Source organism: Trichosurus vulpecula, chromosome 1 (assembly GCF_011100635.1).
Source record: "Trichosurus vulpecula isolate mTriVul1 chromosome 1, mTriVul1.pri, whole genome shotgun sequence".
NCBI lineage: Eukaryota > Metazoa > Chordata > Mammalia > Diprotodontia > Phalangeridae > Trichosurus > Trichosurus vulpecula.
In genome coordinates, this window is record NC_050573.1 from 406,629,632 (window position 1) to 406,653,564 (window position 23,933).

Consider the following 23,933-nt stretch of genomic DNA (forward strand, 5'->3'; position numbering starts at 1 on the left):
TCCTCAGATGAACTGCATTCTGAGACATTTATTTATTATTCTTTCAATGTATATTTTACATTTTTCAATGACCAAAGTTGATACAGAAGCAAAACAATTTTTTCCTAGGCTACTACATTTGAATGTTTCCTTAAAAAACTCATTCGCAGATTGTCCTTAGCTTGTTTTAAGAGGTCATCTTCTTCTCCATTTTAAAAGTAATGAAAAGTACTTGTTTTTTGGCCTTACAACTGAATGACAACATTCTAAAATTAGCCAGTTTGCTCTCTTTAAATTAAACTTTTTTAAAAGCACATTTAAAAAATTTTCTTAAATCTAAATTCTCTTTCTCCCTCACTCATTGAGAAGGCAAGAGAAAAAATACAAATATGCATGGTTATGCAAAACAGATTTCTGCATTATCCATGTTTTTACAGAAACCAAGAAAAAGAAATATGCCTTAATTTGCACTCTGAATCTATCAGCTCTCTATTAGGAGGTAGATAGTATATTCCATTACGAGTGCTTTGGAATTGTGGTGGGTCATTGCGTTGATCAGAATTGCTAAGCCTTTCAAACTTGTATATCTTTACAATATTGCTGTACTGTATAGATTATTCTCCTGATTCTGCTCTTTGCACTTTGCATCAGTTTAAATAGGTCTTCCTAGGTTTTTCTGAAACCATCCACTTCATCATTTCTTTTAGCACAATAGTATTCTTTAACATTCTTATACCACAATTTGTTTAGCCATTCCTTAGTTGGTGGACATCCTCTCAGTTCCCAATTCTTTTCCATTACAAAAAGCACTGCTTTAGATATTTTTGTACATTTTAATATTGCTTTACTGTTTACAAAATGATTTTCATATGCATTATTTGATTAGTTGAGATGTCCCAAGTAGTAATGGTCATAAAGGAAGGGAAAACCAAAACAAAACAACTGAAGTCTTAATACAAAAAGTTAATTATATATTTTTTTCTTCCAGATTTTAGCTTTCTTGACATGCAGGAATGTACCTCACAAAGCTGGAATTTTGTTGTTGTTAAAGTATCTAAGCAGAAATGCAAGGAACTTATTGAGTTATTAAAGTCGGCTGCAGGTGAGTTCAGTGCTTTCACTAATTTGCCTATTAACTTTTAAAAATATTTTATAATATGATTAATGTTTGTAAAAGTGCCATGAAAAGGTGAGAAGTATGTATCCTCTTGATAATTCACATTCAGTAACTGCCAGAGATCTGTCATATCCAGTTTTTTCTAACCGGAGGTAAAGGAATCAGTTTGTTAGCATTTTCTCAGCAGCTTTTTCTCTCTGTCTGTTTCTTTCTGTCTTACTGTCTGTCTTATTCTTAGTGTTTATTTTATATTTGAAAACTTTCAACTCTTGAAGGGATATTAAACTTGGTAGCGCTAAAGAAAAACATTAGCCAATGAACAGTAATAATCAGGGACCCTTGTTTAGGCTAGAATGATGGAGATTTAGCCCAGTATATGAGGGCACCCCTACCCACAAGCTTCTACTGTTAATCTTTCCCGTAGAATCATTTCTTGAATAATCTACCTTATTAGGTTAGCATTGATAGCAGGGATTTGCTGGGTAACAATGGAGAATATATTGGATAAGAAGACTCCAGAGGATCACTTGTTTCCTTCTTCCTTCTAAAACACAAGTGAATGAAGACAGATTAATAATTGAAATCATTCTTTATGTTAAAAAATACAATGCTGAAACAATAAATTCAGTGAGCCTTTTATTCTGTTCTTGTTAAAAGGTCCCATTTCTATGAGGACTTGACACATTCCTTCTTTTGCCCAATATTTTCCTTTGAAGAAGGTATATTCTTGTCCTCTGTTCTGGACTTGTTTCCTTCCTGTCAAATTCCTCTAGTTTAGAGCAATCTGATTTGTCATACATTTTGATGTACCAGAGGGCATGGGACCATAGAAAGCAGGACCCATCATTTGTGCCAGCTAGACATCACTGTTCCTGCTTTCTATGGTGTCTTCTCAAGCTTCAACATCCTTTGGTCTCCTTCCCTTCCTAGGAATAATTCCATAGTCTGAATCCCTGAACACCAACTATAGGTCTGCCTCTTGTTCTTACCCTGGGACCTTTCCAGCAAGGGATTTTAAAAAGACTTACATAGATGTTTTTCATTTCTTGATTTCATCTATTCAGATGCATCCTTTCTGTTTCTAATTAGGGGCACTGTGGTTTAGTCAATAAAGAGCCAGCTTTGAATCCAAAAAGATTTGGATTCAAGTCTTATCTCTCCCGTATAACAGCTATGTGACCCTACACAACTCCCAGACAACTCCCAAGGTTGGCAAAGTTCAGGAAACCTCTCTTCTCTGTCTAGAAGAATAGATTTCCAGATAATGCTGCCTAAGGAATGTAAAATTCACTTTTCTTCGAAGGCATTTGGGGTACATGAATATAGTCTATGGACTAATATCTTGGGCCAAGTGGGCATACAGGGTCTGCCTCTTAACTTTTTCAATGAACAAAAATCTGTTTTCTCTGCTTCCTACCTCACATCCCTACTCTCATTGGAAAAAAAGGAAAACAAAATCTTTGCAACAAATATTCATGGTCAAGTAAAACAAATTCCCACATTGGCTACGTCCAAAAAAAATTTGTCTCATTGTGTACCCTGAATCAATCCTTTGGCTGACTGGGGAACAGGGCAACCAGAATAAGAGAGCTAGGGTGTAGATATTTTGATCTCGATCAAGGGTGGGAAACAGCCAGAAGGCAATCCAGAGGTAACCAAACAACAGAAGGCTAGGCTAGGCTATTTGGGCATGAAAAGCTAGATCAAGTGGGAAGATTCAGGGTAGGGCTCAAGGGGGCTCCCACAGACTGCACTCCAGATTCAAGGGGGTTCCCAGAGACTGCACCCTCATCATTTTCCTTGTGCCTTTCAGCAAGGTGCCAATGGTCATATCTGTAATCCAAATTGAGAGGACCTTTAGATGCCTCCTAATTAAAATCCATGACCTATGATTTCAAGCTGATTTGGGAACAGGGATTCCTCTGATCAATTCCCTTTTATCAGAAACACTTTGAATTAGTGATGTGGCTACTGCTTTCAGAGGTTCAGATCACAACCCATTTTGTGTTGATTAAGATATTACCTATACTTATATTTTGTACATTATGCTTCCAGTAATTCTGAATCCTGTGCATTGTTTGTGAATGCTTGCTGGAATTTTCATTTTATATTCATTTACATGTCCTTACTTGATATTTTTAATTTCTTCTTGTATAGGAATGAAAGACAACTTGCTTCGTGGTAAAGCAATTGTCGAGGGAGGAAACCCAGCTTTGGTAACTGGTCTTAGTTATATAAATGTAGATGATCCTGCTGGAAATAGAGCCCGGTATGCTTCATGGGCTGCAACTGTGGGGCAGTATCCCCACATAATAAAACAAAAGGTAGGTGATGTTTTACTTAAGGCAGCAGGGAGCAGATCTGTTTATTTGTACCAGTCAAATGAGATGGTTAAACAGAGACTGCTCTAAATAGCATTTCCTGCAGTCAAATTCTGCTTTGTATAGTAAAATATATGCGTACACAATAATAAAGAATTGTAGATACATTGTCAAGTGTGCTCCTATTTTATCAGGATAAATTTAATGCTAAATACAGTGCAAAGGAAATTAGCCATAGAATTTCCATTTCTATTTCTAATCATTAGCTACTTTTGTTTGCGTTTTTCCTTGACTCTATATTCAAAAGGAGCCAGAGCCACAAAGAGCAGGTCACTTGGTCTTGCCTCCTTCCTCCAAGTGGTCTAAATCTACTTTATCTATGGCAGACTGATAGCCATTTCTATTTTTAAAGGTTCTCTAGGTACAGAGATTCCACAGCCTCTATGGCTTCTCATTCTTATTTTTTTTTTTTATTTAGGGAAAATTTTTTTTTAAAATTTATTTATTTAACATATTTAGTTTTCAGCACTGATTTTCACAAGAGTTTGAATTACAAATTTTCTCCCCATTTCTACCCCCCCCCACTCCAAGATGGCGTATATTCTGGTTGCCCTGTTCCCCAGTCAGCCATCCCCTCTGTCACCCCACTCCCCTCCCATCCCCTTTTCCCTTCCTTTCTTGTAGGGCAAGATAAATTTCTACACCCCATTGCCTGTGTATCTTATTTTCTAGTTGCAAGCAAAAACTTTTTTTTTTGTTTTTGAACATCTGTTTTTAAAACTTTGAGTTCCAAATTCTCTCCCCTCTTCCCTTTCCAACCACCCTCCCTAAGAAGTCAAGCAATTCAACATAGGCTACATGTGTATCATTATGTATAACCCTTCTACAATACTCATGTTGTGAAAGACTAACTATATTTTGCTCCTTCCCAACCCATCCCCCTTTATTGAATTTTCTCCCTTGACCCTGTCCCCTTTCCAAAGTGTTTGTTTTTGACTACCTCCACCCCCATTTCCCCTCCCCTCCATCATCCCCCCCTTTCTTCTATCTTCTTCCCTCTTCTTTCCTGTGGGGTAAGATTCCCAATTGGGTATGTATTGTATTCCCTCCTTAGGCCAAATCTGATGAGAGCAAGGTTCACTCATTTCCCCCTTACCTGCCCTCTCCCCTCCTCCCACAGAACGGCTTCCTCTTTCCACTTTTATGTGAGATAATCCACCCCATTCTATCTCTCCTTATCTCCCTCTCATAGTATGTTCCTCTCTCATCCCTTAATTTGATTTTATTTCTTTTAGATATTGTCCCTTCATCTTCAACTCACCCTGTGTCCGCATTCTCTCTCTCTCTCTCTCTCTCGATATATATATATACACACATACACACACACATATATATATACACACATAGATATATACATACATACACATTCACCCATATATATACATAAACATATATGTATGCATATTCCCTTCAGCTACCCTAATACTGAGGTCTCATGAATCATACTTGTCATCTTTCCATGTAGGAATGTCAACAAAACAGTTCACCTTTAGTAAGTCTCTTGCAATTTCTTTTTCTTGTTCTTTTTCTTGATTACCTTTTCATGCTTCTCTTGATTCTTGTGTTTGAAAGTCAAATTTTCTATTCAGTTCTGGTCTTTTCACTGAGAAAGCTTGAAAGTCCTCTATTTTATTGAAAATCCATATTTTGCCTTGGAGCATGATACTCAGTTTTTCTGGGTAGATGATTCTAGGTTTTAATCCTAGCTCCATTGACCACCGGAATATCGTATTCCAAGCCCTTCGATCTCTTAATGTAGAGGCTGCCAGATCTTGGGTTATTCTGATTGGGTTTCCACAATACTCAAATTGTTTCTTTCTGGCTGCTTGCAGTATTTTCTCCTTGATCTGGGAGCTCTGGAATTTGGTGACAATATTCCTGGGAGATTTCTTTTTGGGATCTATTTGAGGAGGCAATCGATGGATTCTTTCAATTTCTATTTTGCCCTGTGGCTCTAGAATATCAGGGCAGTTCTCCTTGATAATTTCTTGAAAGATGATATCTAGTCTCTTTTTTTGATCATGGCTTTCAGGGAGTCCAATAATTTTTAAATTATCTCTCCTGGATCTATTTTCCAGGTCAGTGGTTTTTCCAAGGAGATATTTCACATTGTCTTCTATTTTTTCATTCCTTTGGTACTGTTTTATAATATCTTGATTTCTCATAAAATCACTAGCTTCCATTTGCTCCAATCTAATTTTTAAAGTAGTATTTTCTTCAGTGGTCTTTTGGACCTCTTCCATTTGGCTAATTCTGCCTTTCAAGGCATTCTTCTCCTCATTGGCTTTTTGGAGCTCTTTTGCCATTTGAGTTAGTCTATTTTTTAAGGTGTTGTTTTCTTCAGTGTATTTTTCAGTATTTTTTTGGGTCTCCTTTAGCAAGTCATTGACTTGTTTTTCATGGTTTTCCTCGCATCCTTCTCATTTCTCTTCCCAATTTTTCCTCTACTTCTCTAACTTGCTTTTCCAAATCCTTTTTGAGCTCTTCCATGGCCTGGGACCAGTTCATGTTTTTCTTGGAGGCTTTTGGTGTAGGCTCTTGCACTTTGTTGACTTCTTTAGGCTGTATGTTTTGGTCTTCTTTGTCAGCAAAGAAAGAATGCAAAGTCTGAGACTGAATCTCGGTGCATTTTCGCTGCCTGGCCATATTCCCAGCCAACTAACTTGACCCTTGAGTTTTTCAGTGGGGTATGACTGCTTGTAGACTAGAGATTCTATGTTCCATGTTTGGGGGGGAGGTGCCATCTCTGCCACACCAGCACTGCTCCTTCCCCAAGAACCCCCAACCTGGACTGGGCTTAGATCTTCAGCAGGTTGTGCACTCCTGCTCTGATCCTCCACTTAATTCCTCCCACCAGGTGGGCCTGGGGCCAGAAAGCAGCAGCTGTAGCTGCCCCACCTCCGCTGCCCCTGGGGCTGGAAGCCAAACCTCGAATTCCTTCCACTCCCGCAGCTTTTCCCACTAACCTTCTCTGTAGTCTTTGGTGTTTGTGGGTTGAGAAGTCTGGTAACTGCCGCAGCTCACTCATTCAGGGCGCTAAGGCCCCCTCTGCCCGACTCCTGGTTTGGTTGGTCCACGCCGCTCAGGCTGGGCTCTGCTCCACTCCGTTCCCAGCTCCCAGCTCCCAGCTCCCAGCTCCATGTGGGATAGACCTCACCCAGAGACCACCCAGGCTGTCCTGGGCTGGAGCCCTGCTTCCCTCTGCTGTTTTGTGGTTTCTGCCATTCTGGAATTGGTTCAGAGCCATTTTTTATAGGTTTTTGGAGGTACTCGGTATGGAGCTCATGCTAGTCCCTGCATACCAGCCGCCATCTTGGCTCTGCCCCCATGGCTTCTCATTCTTGAGTTAAACCAATCATCCTTCTAAGTCAAGCTATTTTATTCTGCTGATTGAGGTCTTGAGATATAGTGGGAAAATACTAGGGCTATAGTCAGCAAACCTAGGTTGGAATCCTAGATCTCCCACTTGGTAGCTGTGTGACTATTTGTTTGAGAAACCCCTTTCCATCCCATCTTCTCCAACAGATTTCCCCCTCTGTCATCCCCAGTCTCACTTATTTTCAAAGTCTCCCTTTCAATTAGCCCATTTCCTACGGCCTATAAGCATGTTCATGTTTCCTCTATTCTGAAAAAATTCTCACTTGATCTTTCCATCATACCTAACTATTGTTCTTCATCTCATTTGCCTTTTGCAGCTAAACTCCTCCTAAAAGTTGACTGCAGTAAGTGTTTCTACTTTCTCTCCTCTCACTCTTTTCTTACAATCTGGCTTCTGACCTTATCATTCCACTGAAACTGCTCTCTCCAAATTTACTAATGATCTCTTAGTTGCCAAATTCAGTGGCCTTTTCTTTTTTAAAATTAATTAATTTTTAGTTTTCAACATTCACTTTCATAAATAAGCTTTTGAGTTTTAAATTTTCTCTCTCTCCCTCCCCTTCCCTCTCCCCAAGACAGCTTACAATCTGCTATTGGCTCTACATATACATTCATATTAAACATATTTTCCATTAGTCATGTTGTAAAGAGGAATTAGGATCGATGGGAGGAAGCACAAGAAAGAAGAAACAAAATAAAACAACAACAACAAAAAAGAGAGCAAATAGTCTGCTTCCATCTGCATTCAGACTCCACAGTTCTCTCTCTGAATGTGAATGGCGTTTTCCATCATCAGTCTTTTGGAGTCATCTTAGATCCTTGCATTGCTGAGAAGAACCAAGTCTATAGAAGTTAGTCATCACACAGTGTGGCTGTTATGTGTACAATGTTCTCCTGGTTCTGCCGACTTCACTCACTATCAGTTCATATAAGTTCATATAAAGTTTTTCTGAAGTCCATCTGCTCATCATTTCTTATAGCAGAGTAATATGTTATTACATTCATGTACCACAACTTGTTCAGCCACTCCCCAATTGATGGGCATCCCCTCAATTTCCAATTCTTGGCTGCCACAAAAAGAGCTGCTATAAATATTTTTGTACATGTAGGTCCTTTTCCCATTTTTATGATCTCTTTGGGATACAGACCTAAAAGTGGTTCAATGGCCTTTTCTTAATTCTTATTCTCCTTGACCTTTCTGCACCCTCTGATACTGTTGATCACTCTCCTTCTTGATACTCTCTTCTCTATAGATTTTTGGGACTCCACTCTCTCCATCTTTATGCTGATCATTCTCAAATCTACCTTTTCTGCCCCAATTTGTTGGCTTCCAAATGTATATCTTCTCTAACTACCTTTCAGACATCTGAAACCGGATGTCCAGTAGATATCTGAAGCTCAATATATCCAAAACTGAACTTACTATCTTTCCCCCTTAATTCTTCCCTACTCCTGCCTTCCCTTCTACTGTAAAAGACAACACCACCCTCCCAGTCCTTAAGGCTCAGGAGTTATCCTGAATTCCTCACTATCTTTTACCCTCCATATCCAAGCTATCACCAAGGCCTGCCAATTTCACCTTTGCAATATCTCCTGAAAACACCCCCTTCTCTACTCTGACATTGCCAATGCTGTGGTGCAGGCCATCATAACCTCACACGTTGATTACTGCAATAGTCTGCCGGTGGGTCTGCCTGCCTCAAGTCTCTCCCAGTTCTGAGCCATTTTCCATTCAGTCGCTAAAGTGATTTTCCTAAAACACAAGTCTGATCATGTCTCCTCCATACTCAATAAACTCCAGTTGTTTCCTATTGCCTCCAGGAGCAAATACAAAATGCTTTATTTGGCATTCAAAACCCTTCATAACTTAGCTCCCCCATCCTTCCAGGCTTCTTACACCTTATTTCCTATCACATACTCTTCAATCCAGTGACACCGGCCTCCTGGCTGTTCCACATACAAGATACTCCATCACTCTGGGCACTCTTTCTGGCCGTCCCCCATGCCTGGAATGTTCTCCGTCCTCCATTCTGACTTGCCTGACTTCTTTTAAGTCCCAACTAAAACATTATCTCCTACAGGAAACCTTCCCCAAACCCTCTTAGTTCCAGTGCCTTCCCTTTTTATTTCCTATTTATCCTGTATATAGCTTGCTTTGTATAAATTTGTTTGCATATTGTCTCTCCCATTAGATGGTAAGCTCCTTGAGGGCAGGGATTATCTTTTGCCTCTTTTTGTATCCCCAACATTTAGCATAGTGTCTGGTACATGGTAGGCCCTTAATATTTATTGAACTGAATTGAATTGAATTATGCTTTTTGAACCTCTGTTTCCCCCTCTTTATAAAGTAGTGATAAATACCTTCGCAAGACCAATCTAGATAATATAAACCTTAAGGTGCTAAATGGATGTCAGGCATTATTCTTCTTTTGCATTTCAAGTCCATTTTCTTTTGTTCTTCTCTTGGAAGAAATGGAGAGCTGCTGGATCACAACTTCTTCATAATCCTTCATCTACTTGAAGGCATTCTTTTGTCTTTCTTCTTATAGAGAATCCACCTTTTCCTGCCTCATCTCAACTTTCCTGAGTTCTCAGCAAAATTTTTAAAAAATGAATTGGTGTCTTTTAGATTTAGAAAAAGAACAAAACAGAATTAGTAGGCTATTTCCTAAAATGATCCATGTGTTTATCTTGTCTTGACCCTTATAGCTCACACCTCTGTACGAGCTTGTGAAGGAGGTTCCCTGCGCATCTGTCAAAAGGCTATATCTGAAAAGAGCCATTGAGGAGTATCTGGCAGAATCAGACCCTTGCCACTGCAGGCCTTGTAAAAATGGGGGCCTGGTAGTAGTTGTGGGAACCCAGTGCCAATGCCACTGCAAACCTTACACATTTGGTGTTGCCTGTCAGCATGGATTGCTTGTGGAAGGTCAGGCAGGTCAGTACTCACTTTATTTTCCTGAAGTTTTTTTTTGGCACTTAGGCATTTGACTGTAGCGTTGGCTTGGTGGAGATCGAGTACTCAGTCCCTGTGGAGAAGAGAGATCTTGGTCTTGCTTCAAGTTTTAAAAGAGAAGGCATGTCTGCTTCTTCCCAGAGTCATTCCCTTCAGGGATGTCTTTCCGAAGAGAATCTGGTACTCAATGGCTTCTCTCTTAAAGATAGAAGGCAGAAGAACAAGATCTCTCCTGTTTTCAGGTTCTCACCAACTCCACCCCTCAGGCTGACCTGAAGCATTGGGTCATCAGTCTCTACCAATCAAAAAAGCCTTATGCAAATGAATTTTGAAGGGGCAGTTACACTCCTCCACTGGTAATGTGAGGTAGTGTGTGTGTCTCTGTGTGTGTGTGTCTCTGTGTGTGCGTGCGCGCGCGTGCGTGCATGCGCATCTTAAGAACATGATTAAACAAATGGGAATTTCAATTTTAGTTCATCCCCCACCCCCACCTCCATCACTTATTGGCTAAATTACCTCAAGCAAGTCTCTTAAACTCTCTAAGCCCTCGTTTTCTCACTGAGACAACTCGGCATAGCACAGAGATCTGGATTTGGAGTCAGATGTTTGGAATCCTAGCTCTGATGTGGAATGTTGTCTACAATGCGAGACTTCTGTCTATGTGTTGGTCGGTTTTGCTGAATTACTTTTTTTCTTTCTTTTATATTCTTTATTATATAAAACGACTTTGGTTCCTGGTGGGTGATTAATAAAAGCTTGTTGATTGATTTATTGCTTACAAGGAACGTCTTACTGGGTAGAGTGATATATTTGGAAATGAAAGTAATTTCATTTAAGAACAAAAGACATCAATTGAAATTTGAAATTAAAAAAAGATCAGATGAAAGCACTATGTACTTAATGTAAGACCTTACTATAATTGCTGCTCGAGTAGAGTGAGCCCTGGTGTAGCTCTTCCTAACCAGTGTGAGGGACCACATTTATTTGTCTGGAAAATATCTTCTTAATGCATCACACACAGAAGAATGATTTGGGGATAAGTGAAAGTCTTCAACTATATGTTCCCTCCCAGCCCCAAGTAAATGCATAAAGTAGGGATATAAATTTAAGGTCTGAAGAATTAACCTCTAAAATTCAGAAAGCCTTTATCTTTATTGAGATATCACACTCTTACCCTACATGTCTCTCAACCAATAGGAATTGTTGATGGAGGATGGAGTTGCTGGTCACCTTGGAGTACTTGTACAGCAGGGAGAAAAGTAAGGAGGCGAAGCTGTGATAATCCCCATCCTAGTGGAGGTGGCAAATTCTGTATTGGAGAAGCATTTGAAACACAGCCTTGCCAAAATGAAGAGTTGGAGCATTTTCGGTAAAAGAAAAACAAATCTTTTGTACAGTCTTTGTGTGGAACACAGCATCACAAACACAGTAGTCATTCAAATAGTATTTCCTTATTTATTATTTTCTTCTTATTTTTTTGTGGTTATTATGGTATAGTGCACAGGGTACTGGATCTCAGTTCAAATCCTGCCTCAGACATTTACTAGCTATAGGACCTTGGGCGAGTCATGTAACTTTGCTTCTGTTTTCTCATTTGTAAAATGTATGGAGGGGGTTGGATTTGATGGCCTCTGAGGTCCTTTCCAGCTGGAGACTTGTGCTATGATTGTATAATCTTGTCTTTCCCTTTCCTGTTACCTTGAATTTCCATACAGTGCTCCCCATGCCTGGAACAGTTACCTCCCACATTTTGGATGATTAAAATCCTTCCCTTCAAGGGAAGGGAGCCGCCACTGTGAAGCCTTCTCAGGTTTCTTATTATAAGTGAGCCTTTCCCCTTTGAAACTCTCACATGCATTTCTTCAGATTGCTCCTGTGCCCTCATATCATAATATTTGTGTATTTTTTTGGTTTCTCTTACTAGATTGATAACTCGTTGAGTCGTTTCATCTCTATATTCCCCCTGTAATGCCACCGCAGTTCATTGCCCATAATAGGTGGTTAACTGATTAGCTATTCAACAAGTTCCTACTATGAGTTATTGATTTCCTACTATGTACCAAGTTCTGTGTTTGGTTCTGAGGATGCAAAGACAAAATAACAATAGCCCCTGCTCTCAAGGAGTTTACATTCCATTTAGTGAATATTTGTTGCATTGAATCAAATGATAAACAATTTGAAAACAGACATCTGGCTTATATGAATAACTGTTTCAACTTCTAGCACGCCAGGTGAAGTAGGGTAGGTAAGAAATCCTTGTGTAGTCAAATCAAATGCCTGATATGTGCAAGACACTGTGTTTCCTTTTCATATGAACATGCCTTGAAAAGGCATAAAATTACCCCAGCAGAATCCATTTGGACAACTGAACGGGGAGGAAGAAGAAACTCACTTTTTCACATGCATAGGTGCTGCTCCACTCAGTAGTGCATTGTACATGCAGAAGGCATCATCTCTGACATAGGCTTTGCAAAGTGCTGGCTTAATTTTTTTTGAATTTTGTTTTATTTTTAGTTCTGAATTCTCTCCCTCCTCCAACCATTGAAAAGGCAGGAAAAACAAAACCCTATTAGAAATCTATGCGGTCATGCAAAAAAAAATTCCCAACTTAGCCATGTCCTCACCTCCCCCCCCCCAGAAAAAAAATAAGAAAGAAAAAGAAAAGAAAGAAGGAAAAGAGCATACACTTCAATTTGTGCTCTGAGTCCACTGCTTCTCTCTCTGGAGGTGGATGGCAGGTTTCATCACAAGTCCTTTAAAATTATAGTCAATCATTGTATTGATCAGAATTGGTAAGGTTTTCAAAGTTCATTATCTTTGCAGTATTGTTATTGTACAAGCTGTTCTGGTTCTGCTCACTTCACTTTGAATCAGTTCATATGAGTTTTCCTATGCTTTTCTAAAACCATAGCCTTCATCATTTCTTACAGTAGAATTGTTTTCCATCCCATGCTATTGCTTGTTCATCCACTCTCCAACTGATGAGCATTTCCTTAGTTTCCAATTCTTTGCTACCACAAAAAAGGCTGCTATGAATATTTTGTATAAATAGGTCCTTTTCCATTTTCTTTTATTTCCTTGGGAGTATAGACCTAGTAGTGGTATCACAGGGTCAAAGGGCATGCATAGTTTAATAGCTTTTGAGGCATAATTCCAAGTTGTTTTCCTGAATGGCTGGACCAATTAATAGCTCCATCAACAGTGCACTCATGTACCTGTTCTTCCACAGTCCATCTGTGCTGGCTTACTTTTCAGAGCTATTACACATTTATTAACTTGAGGTATCCTTGAAAAACTGGGAGAGTCTCTCTAGTAGACAGTGAGTATGGTGGTACCAACGCTACCAACTCTCCTTCTCTTCCCCTCTCCCAGTTTGCAAGTGCCCTGGGCCAAGCTATATCAAAAGAAGCTCCATGAACAAATCAAACCCTGATCTAGTCCTCTTTCCTCCACATGGCACTGCTCCCTTTTTCCCTGGTGAACTCATCCTAACTATGACTTCAAGAAAAAACAGAAAATTGGATACTTAGGGTTGGATCATTTTAGCTGGTGAAAAGGAGGCTGCAAAATTATGGTTGGATGTGTAAGGAAGTAAGTTTGCTTATTCAAGGGCCTACAGCATGCTTTGGATGGACTTGCTTCTGTGGGTTCCTAAATGTTCTGCCCGAATGCAACTGCTTTACAAGTTTCTTGATTAAGGAAACATAAGAGGATATAGAATTTTAGGGCACACATTCCTAGGAATGAGCTTGGGATGTTGCAGTTCCTTATGGGATGATGGGCAGGGGTCCTCTGCCTGCATCATTTAGCAAGCACCACATATTGTCTTTTCCAGTTCTAATGTTAGTCTAGATGCATGATGGAGGAGTGAAAGGAACACTAGACTTAAGAGTAAGAAAAAACTAGGTTTGAATCAAGGTTCTCTACCTATTAGCTATGTGACTTGTAGGAAAATCACTTTTAAACTTGTAGCTTCCTCATCTGTAAAATGGGCATAGAAATATGTTCACCCTCTACCTACCTTCAGAGGGGTGTGTGTGTGTGTGTGTGTGCGCATTTGTGTAAGGTGCATTGGAAACCTTGTAGTGCTATAGAAATTTAAATTATCATTTTGCAGGAGAAAATTCTAGTGAATGAATTCTTGTCTATCCAAGACGATGAGCAATTTTGACCAGAATGCAACTTGATTAATCAATCCATTCATATTTAACGAGCATGTATGGAGTACATCTTTCATCAGGGTCCTATTCTGATGCCTCATCATGATGTAGCAGTGACCCTGGGTGCTTGAAGTACTGTGCTAGCGGAATACAGGCACCAGCAGATGCTTTAAGGCTGGAAAAACTCTTAGTGTGATCTCAGTGACAGCCAGTTCCTATTGTCTGAGGAACAGCCTAGCTAAATATGGAAAGGTTCATCACTAAGCAGGTTGGACCTGATGATGTTTTGTTTCCTCTGTAACAACGTATGAAATAGACAAAAATAAAAAAGAAATGATCCTTGGTCTTGTGTGACCCTATTGTGTTTCCACAGAGATAGTGGGAGGGTACTCTCGAGACTCATTGTTTTAGACTAATTGTAAATATTGATTTAAATGGGAGAGACAGAGAAAGAGACCCAGAGAGACAGAGAAAGAGAGAAAGACAGAGAAAGAACGAGAGAGAATCTTTGTCCAGTGACCAACAATTGATGTAGTACTGAAAGAAAGGAACCATATGCAGCTAGGTGGCATAGTGAGTAGAGCACCGGCCCTGGAGTCAGAAGGACCTGAGTTCAAATCCGGCCTCACACAGTTGACATACGTACTAGCTTTGTGACCTTGGGCAAGTCACGTAACCCCAATTGCCCTGCCAAAAAGAAAAACAAGGAAAAAAAAAAGAAAGGAACCATATAAATATTGACATTCTCATGATAAGTGAAACCAGAAGGCATAAAGAAGTTTATGAAAAATGGAAAGATATTTCACAGGTTTTCCTTGGAGGGGAAAGTACAGTGTCTTGGGTGCTCCTTGAATTGGCAGAGGTGGTTTCACCATATTACCAAAGTCAATAAAAACAATTTCCTGGGACCCTTGGTCGCCTTGTCTTGCATGAGTACATGGTGAGTATAAGCAGAAGACCACTGTGGAGACAAAGGCAACCGGTGCTCCAACATCTGTTGCTTGGCACAAAGCAGCTAAGTTTATGAAGAAATTTAACATGATTCTCCAAACCAAGTCAATATGTACCTTCATATTTAGTTTCTGTAATGTGAAGGTTAACAGAGGTGAAAAACATGTTAAAAATATGGATTGGGATTAAGAAATAAAAGAGGTCAAAGATTTATAAATTACTCAAAATTCTTATGTCTAAATACATGAACACTTTACTATGAGAAGAGAATCGGAGGGAACTAGAAATGGCAAGTGTTGAATAATACACTAAAAATGTAATTTACTCTATCTTAAGAGACAGGAAATGGCCAGTTACTGACATGGGAGCAATTTCTAAATTAGCTGTTTGGAGACAGGCAAACTATGATGAACAAGAGTCAAGGTCAAAGCTAACATCAAATTAAAAGGAAGGATATAGATGAGAAGACACTAAACATAATTACAACTCCAACTCTACTTAGTTAAACTAGATGTTGGCTCTGAAAAAAGGGGGAAACAGGGTGTTTAGTCAGATTATCACTATTCCTTACAGAACTGAATAGAATGAAGAGAATAAACTGGGTTACACTTGAGAAATGAATAGCCCTTTGAGTGATTCCTATCTGCTCCATTACACAAAACTCCATTTAACACCAACATTCCTCTGGAGATGCCTTGTGGTTGCAAATCATTAAAGACCATAATCTCTTGAGAATCAAAATTAGAAGTGGCTGAAAAGGGCAATTGAGAGACTTATATGTTAGGTATGAGTAGGGTGCATATTTCTAATGGTGATCTGTGAACAAGAAATGTCTTGAAAAGCATCACCTAACAAATACACCCTTGGAAAGAAGGAAGGGCTGGTCAGAGAAGGAGGGATAACAGATCACAGTCCAAACAAGGGCTGCACTGGTGCCCAAAGTCAGTCAGTTTTAGTCAATAAGTATTTATCCAGTGTTTTCTATGTGTTAGGCAATGTGTTATGTTCTTTTTATCTATCTATCTATCTATTTATTTTTTGGAGGGGGGAAGGCAGGGCAATTGGGGTTAAGTGACTTGCCCAAGGTTACACAGCTAGTAAGCGTGTCAAGTGTCTGAGACCAGATTTGAACTCAGGTCCTCCTGACGCCAGGGCCAGTGCTCTACTCACTGTGCCACCTAGCTGCCCCAATGTGTTGTGTTCTCAGGGATACAAAGAAAGGCAAAAATAATCTCTACCTTCAAGGAGCTTATATTCTAATGAGGAGACAAGACCCAGAGGAAGGTTATCTGTACAATGAGTGAACTGTCTATTGATAGAGGATTTATGAGAGGATATAGATAAGAATTGCACATGATGAGAAAGATACCATGGGTTCTAATATATATATGTATATGTATATGTATATACATATATATATAAGTAATTGTAGTTAGTACTCATTTAGTCATTTATAAATGACATCACAGATTCACTAAAATATTAAAGTATCAATTACGTAACAACTGTGTCAGGAGCTGGGTTAGTTGATGATGAGGCACTAGATTCTGTTACTACTTTCTGCCTTGATTCAGTTGCAGAATCTCAAACTTGTAAGTTATGTTGAAGGTTGTAGTACCTTTTATTTATTTTTAAAATTTAATAGATATTTTTCAATTTTAACAGAATTTATTTTTCATTCTGTCATTTGCCTTATTGAAAAAAAAGAAAAACAAAATCCTTGTAACAAATATGCATAGTCAAGCAAAAAAAAATTTCCCGTCTTTGGCCATATCAAAAAATATATGTATGTCTCATTCTGTGCCATGAGTACATAGTCTCCCTGTCAGGAGGTGAGTAGCTTGCTTCACTCTTGGTCCTTTGGAATTGTGGTTGGTCGTTGTAGTTGATGAGAGTTCTTTTGTTTGTCTTTAAGGTACAAATTGTTCTCCTGGTTCTGCTTACTTAGCTCTTCATCAATTCATGCAAGTCTTCTCAGGTTTCTCTGAAATCATCCCTTTTATCATTTGTTACAGCACAAGGGTATTCCATTATATTAACATACCATAATTTGTTTTCCCATTGGCAGCACTCCCTTAGCTTCTAGTTCTTTGATGCCAAAAATAAAATAAAATCTGCTGTAAATATTTTTTGTACATTTGATACCTGAAGGGACTACTCCAATAAATCTTCATTTACTTCCTAATTTAGCTGCTTGAAATCTCAGCATATATGTAGTTTGATTTTGTCTTGTTAGTTGTCATATTTCTGTACATACATAAACACACTACCCTAATGCAAAAACAAAAGAATGCATCAGTATAAACAATAATGTACATAACCTTTGCAGACTTACCTAAATGATGATAAAGGTTTTTTCTGTTCTGCTTTCCAGCTTGATAGAACCACATTGCTTTGATATGTCGGGAGTCCCCACAGCTTCCTGCCCATCACCACCTCCGTTGGAAAATGGATTTGTTCAAGTAGGTTTTCAGTGTTTTCTTTACATTGAGTTTTTTCTTTATGTTTAGGCCATACTGCTTTAGCTGTAGTTCAGTTGCACAGAATGACAGAATTTTTGAATTGAAGAGAACCTTGGAGATCATGTAATTTACCTTCTCTTTTTACAGGTGAGAAAAATCAAGATTTAGAAGGTTAAATAACTTGTCAGAAGTCACAAAAATCTCCTGACTGTGACTTCCAGTAGTGAAAGTTTTACTATCCCCACAGAATCTTTCCTGGCTAGAAGTCCATCTCTTTTAGAGAAATAATCCACAAAAATTTATTACGAATCATTCCCCTCGACCCTCTTTCCTCCCCTCTCCTATGTTCTCTTTGTTTCTTTAACTAATTTGTGACTTTTCTTGCGTATCAATTACCAAGCATTTATTAAGCTACCAAGAAAAAGTGAAGACAGTTCCTGCCCTCAAGGAATTCACACTCCACTGTATAGTAAAGAGAGTAAAAATTATCCTTCCCCATTTTCTCCCTTGTCCTCCTATTAGAAATGTAAGTGTATCAGAGGTCATGTCACTCAAACTATACAGCTACAAACTATACAGATTTGTAAACATAGAAACATATATCCTTGGTACTGAGAATTAATTTCCCCCAAGGAACATGTCAGTGGGGCAGTCCATTCTGCCTGGACTATCCCAAAGAAGTCCATTAGACTATAACTATACTGCAGACTTTTTTTGTAGTTAGAATGGGAAAGGGAACGTGACTTGTCCTGAATGGACATACACCCTAGTTATTTGGTAACATGGAGATTTGCCCTCTCTGCTTTTGGCTCACACTAAACCAGGAGCTTCAAGCTTTGGACTTTTGAGTCTTTCTTACTTCTCAACACATCCACAGTATTGCCAAAGCAAATGTTACTCATATCTTTAAATGGTGCTGTGACTGATGTGGGCACAACTTTCATCAGTGCAGCACTAACCTATCCCACTAGTTCATCCTCACTGATTCTTGCCTTTGTTCTTCCATACACTTTTCATTAAGGATGCCTGAGATCTTCATATAAGTTTTTGTACTTTGTGAGTACTGGTGTAGCACCTAGGTTGCCGGATTGTTATCCTTCACTCTTACTACATCCCTAAATTCTAGCTGAAGAGGTACCTAAGTGGTACAATGGATAGAGTCCTGGGACTGGAATCAAGAACAACTGAGTTCAGATTTGGCCTCAAGGGGCAGCTAGGTGGTGCAGTGAGTAGAGCACCTGCCCTGGAGTCAGGAGGACCTGAGTTCAAATCCATACTCAGACACTTGACACACTTACTAGCTGTGTGACTTTGGGTAAGTCACGTAACCCCAATTGCCCTGCCTTCCCCTCCAAAATAAAAAAAAAAACAATTAAAAAAATTTGGCCTCAAACACTTTAGTAAGTTCCTGTATGATTGTGGGCAAATTATTCAATGTCTGTCTGCCTCAGTTTCCTCAACTATAAAAATGGGGATCATATTAGCACCTATTATCTGAGATTATTCTGAGGATCAAATGAAATCATAGTTGTAAAGTACTCGCCTGGCACACAGTAGATATTTAATAAAAACTTGTTCTTTTCCCTCATTCCCTTCCTGCTACATGATTGATTCTTCTTTTTCAATTGTACATTTTCTGGATGACAATATTTATGCCAATTCTTGCACATATGGCTTTACTGAAAACCTTCTGCAGCCTACTTGTATCCATCATGTACGCATGTAAACATATATGCATATACCTATATATTATATAGATTGTGTACCTAAAATATCTAACTACAATATATGGACAACCTATTTTCTCCCTTAAAAACATGATTCTTTTCCCCTGCTTCATGTTTTGAGTTTTCCTCACTTTGTTTAGGATACAGGTCCATCATTTCCAGTTGGAAGAAGTGTGGTTTATGCATGCCAGGAGGGATATGCTCTTGTTGGGGACCCTGTTGCCAAATGTGGAGAAGATTTAACTTGGCTTGCTGGAGAAAAACATTGCCAGAGTATGTACTCTTAACGATAATGTCCTACTTAAACCTGGAAATTGCAGTTGGGGTACACTGAAAAGAGTGTACTGAGACAAGTTGGCTGCTTCTTTTGGGTCCTGACATAATTTACTTTGGAAACAGATTTGGTCCTAACCCAACTTCAGAGCTATGCTGAGTAATCCTCTTGGGGGTATTCTGCATTGAAGTGGGTGCTGCTAGGTGCTCCTTGGTGGGGTGGATAGAGTGCTGGCCTTGCAGTGAACGACACCTGAGTTTGAATGCTTCTTTAACCACTAGCTGTGTGAAGCTAGGCCAGCCTCAGTTTCTTCATTTATAAAATGGGTGTAATTATAGTACCTTTCTTACAGGGCTGTTGAGAGGATCAACTGAGATAATGTGTTTAAACCACGTTGTAGACCTTAAAGCTCTATGTAAATGTTAGTTATCATCATTAGTTATTATTCAGTTCTTGCAGAATTCTTTAGCTTGTTAGGATATTACACACATCTCTACTTAGGGTTCCATCTCAGCTGTATTGCAGCAGCTAGCTGGTTCACAGAGTCAGGTTAACAAAATGGAAAGAAAATTTTGTGAGTCAGCTAATGTGATTTGTTGAAAATCTTAGGCAGTGAAATGCATGAGATATTAGTTCTATTACGAAAACATGCAAGAAATAGAGCAAAGTTTTCTAAACTATGGCTCAGTGACTATTAGTGGTCCAGTAAAACTTTCTTATAGTTTCTATTATTGTTTTTCATGCTTTTTCTAGCTATGTGTTTCCTCTCTTTCTATGTGATATATTTTCACCTTGAGGACCTGGGCTAACAAGGGTAAGTAGGTCATAAGGGATGGAGACAGAAGAAAATGAACACTTGACAGCCTTAAGAGTTATGATGATAAAACTGTCAGCTGAAAATTTCCACAGAGTAGAGTTATGTTAATCTTCTGCAAATATACTAGGACATGGCATTAGGCAAAATCTCTGTGGGAGATCACTCAACTACAGAGTTTGAGGTTTAGCTAATTTTGCCTTTAATGGGTAGGCTGACTTTTAGGTCTCTGCATTCATCAGTCTTATTTAATTAAAACTTTCATTTGATTTCTAGAGGAAGAACATGTGTCTTGGTCTTTCAGAAAATTCCCAAGAGTGAATTTCCCAACCCTACTCTTTCCTCCACTCTTGAACAAGAACAAATTAAAAATATGCATGTAACACAGGACTGTGATAGTTTGGAAATTTAAGGACCCTTACATTCTGCAACTTGATTTTCTCTTCAGAAATAGGTTGTGTGTTGCCTACCTTGGAAAAAGGTCTCCAAAGTAATCCCAAGAAGCCTTTCTATGAGGTTGGAGAGAAGGTGACCTTGGCCTGCTCAGGGAGCATGATATTGGAAGGCCCATCTCTATTCTCATGTGGCTCCAGTCTAAAGTGGTGGCCTGCCATGAACTCCCATTGCAGATTAAAAGGTAAGTTGTTCTATGTTTTCAGTGATTCTAGTCCAGTAATTTAATTAAATGCAACCAATTTATTCAGGGCCTACTCTATGCCAGGCCCTGTGCTAGGTGCTGGAGACACAAAGGAGAAAAATGAAATCCTCTTTGTCTTCAAGAAGCTTATGTGACCTGCACTTTTAAAGCAGGGTGAATCCATTTTACTTATGTATTTTGGTTCATGTTAAATTGCCTTACCTTTGGTCATTTTTTTCATAAATAGTATTTTATTTTTTCAATTACATGTAAAGATAGCTTTCAAAATTCATTTCTTATAACATTTTGAGTTCCAATTTTTTTCTCCCTTTCCTCCCCTCCCCCAAGACAGCAAGTAATCTGATATAGGTTGTACATGTGCAATCATGTTAAACATATCTTGTGGTTACTTTTTGCACTACTAAAAGTAGTTTTCAACATTCTTTTTTTAAAATAAGATTTTGAGTTCCAAATTTTTCTCTCTCCATCCTTTACTCCCCTGCCCTTCCACCCTGACAGCAAGTAATCTGTTATGTTATACATGTGCAATCATGTTAAACATATTTTGTGATCACTTTTTGCACTGCTAAACATAGAACAAATTTACACCCAAGGTATCAATGACATGATATAGACGTATATGAGAATTTTGAAGTCACCAGAAAGTAGAGCAACTTTGGATAGACTAACCACCATGCCTACAAATGTCCCATGAAAAACGAGCATGGATGCTCTGAAAACCCCAGAGAAACAGAGGGGAGTTTGGAAAGGAGGACTTTGAAATTCTTTGGGATTTCTCCCCATCTTTTCACTACATGCAGGATTCAGATGGCAACTGATGTCAAAACCCCATTTTTCTTTCTCTGGTGCTTCTTATTTTATGTGTTGACATTACTGAAATTGTAAATTAAATCACAGATGTGCTTAAAACTGCAAAAGAGAATTTCAAGAAGGAAAAGACAGCTGTGTTCAATGGTGCTGTTCTTAAAAGATAAGGAACCTAGCATTCTGAACACTTAGCAGACTAAGCTTTTCTTTGTAGTGGGTCCCTCAGATGGGAAGGCACTTAGAAAAGTCAAAGTATTTCTGTTTACAAAACCTAGGATACATGAGATTGAGAACAGAAGGGACCTTGGGGATTATATGTTACAAGTTCCCTCCACCTCCTTTAGTTTACAGGTGAGGAAACTGAGTCCCAAATGGGTCAAAGATATCTGAGAAAGGTTGAATTTGGTTGAAATAAACTCCTTAGTCTTCTTTTCTTTGAAAATCTGAAATAAAATTAAAATAATATAGTTTTGCAGTTATAGGCACAAAGGAACCAAATTGCCACTGTGTGGTTTACATATTCAATTAACTTAACAAACATTTATCAAGTTCGACCACAAAGGGATCTTATTTTTGTCTGTGTTTGCCTATTCAAGACTATTAATTTATCTTTCCATTATCACTATGTAGGAATAGATTCAATTCAAGTTAACATTTGTCAAATGCCAATGTGTGTGCAATGAGCCTATGATAGCAAAGACAAAGATGAAACATTATTGCTCTCAAGAAGCTTAGATTTTGCATTGCAAAGGGCAAGGGAAGAGGTTACTTCACTATCTGACATTGTCATATGGACTCAAACTTTGGAAAAGAAAGGATTGCAAATAAGTATATTACAGGTGGACCTTGGTCATGAAATTAAAACACCATGGAAGTGGAGAGATATGAGCACTAGACTGCATCCTATTTAGGACAAATTGCAATGTCCTCTTTAGTTATCAAAGACCATTATTAATGGAGAATAGTTATATTTCACATATATACTGAAGCAAGAATGACCATGGGTTTACTTGGAATGTTGAAGATAATGCATCTGGATAAAATTTCTAAAATGAAGGAAGACAATTTGATTCTGATAGGGTTGCATTTTTATTCTGAAAGGAGATTGTGTATTTATTTGTTTTTCTAAAATGTCTGTTTTCAGGCATTTTGCTCAAAAACTTCTTGGGAATGATACTTTTCCATCTAGGAGAAATTATCTGGGAATGATGATTTCAAGCAACAATATACTTTGAGTATATTTTTTGAGGGACTACGATGATTAGTTGATTGTTTTTTCTTTTTAAACTCCGCTAACTAAAAAATGATAAGCTATTTGGCCTTCATTCATGATAACCTATTTGGCCTTCGTTGTGCTTTATACACATATACACTTATATACTGATAGGTTTGGGTCCTTGGCTTGATTGGAAGAAATTTGGTTTTGAAAGAGCAGAGTTTTAAAAATTGTGATATCCTGAGTGGTACTACATTTCTGAAAGTTCCAAAAAAGACACATTTTCTAAATGGACCATGACACCACTATTTTTTTTTTTTTTGGCTGACGAGTCATATGAAGAAAGCAAAAGATCTTTCTTTGTTTTGTTTATTTTGACTCTGACTCTTCAGAAAGAGAAATTTTTTTTATAAAGAATTTATTTATTGCCTTCACTGATACTCAACTTGCATAGCTCACAACAGAATTTATAGATTTGGTTTTCCCTGGTCACAGAAGATCTCTTATTGGCTCATTGAATATTTAAAATCTGTCCAATTTTAAACTTTTGTGAATGAGTATTAAAGTATTTAATGAGCAACTAAAGATTTAGGAAATATATCTGCCAATGATTTTTTTTCTCCACCCTCCCCACCCCAGTTCCTTTAATTGAAAGACCTGTCTACCTTAATTTTAAAGTGTTGTTATTTTAAAATAGTATTTTTATTGATATCTTTTACTTCAATATCACTTTCCTTAATGAATCCTTTTCCCTCCCTATAAGGAAGCCATCCACTTTAACAAAGTTAAAAAGAAAGAAAAGGGGAACTAATTTGTGACTGCTTATTATTCTGTTTTCTTCTTAATTTGTACTGAAATATCTCATTTGTAAAGAGGAGCGTGCTAAATGGCTCAAACCTGCATAGGTTTATAAGTTATCTTGTCTATTGGCTTGATTGCTGATGCTATAGAAGTCATCTCAAGTCTTCTCAGGATGTGAGTAGCATTGCAGCATACATCATTTACAAAGACTATTCCTTTTTTCCTACTTAATAGTATTTTATTTTTTCCAAT

The 23,933-nt window shown here is 38.3% G+C and overlaps 1 protein-coding gene across 1 annotated transcript in view; it reads left to right on the plus strand.

The window, feature by feature from the left end:
• C7 (complement C7) overlaps nucleotides 1-23,933 on the plus strand; it is a 69,755-nt gene that overhangs the window by 25,017 nt on the left and 20,805 nt on the right. Inside the window, exons 9-15 of the mRNA XM_036736015.1 lie at nucleotides 968-1,081; nucleotides 3,254-3,420; nucleotides 9,565-9,793; nucleotides 11,009-11,180; nucleotides 17,297-17,384; nucleotides 19,252-19,384; nucleotides 20,648-20,836. Of these exons, the coding sequence (XP_036591910.1) occupies nucleotides 968-1,081; nucleotides 3,254-3,420; nucleotides 9,565-9,793; nucleotides 11,009-11,180; nucleotides 17,297-17,384; nucleotides 19,252-19,384; nucleotides 20,648-20,836 (1,092 nt within the window). The remainder of the gene's footprint in view (nucleotides 1-967; nucleotides 1,082-3,253; nucleotides 3,421-9,564; nucleotides 9,794-11,008; nucleotides 11,181-17,296; nucleotides 17,385-19,251; nucleotides 19,385-20,647; nucleotides 20,837-23,933) is intronic.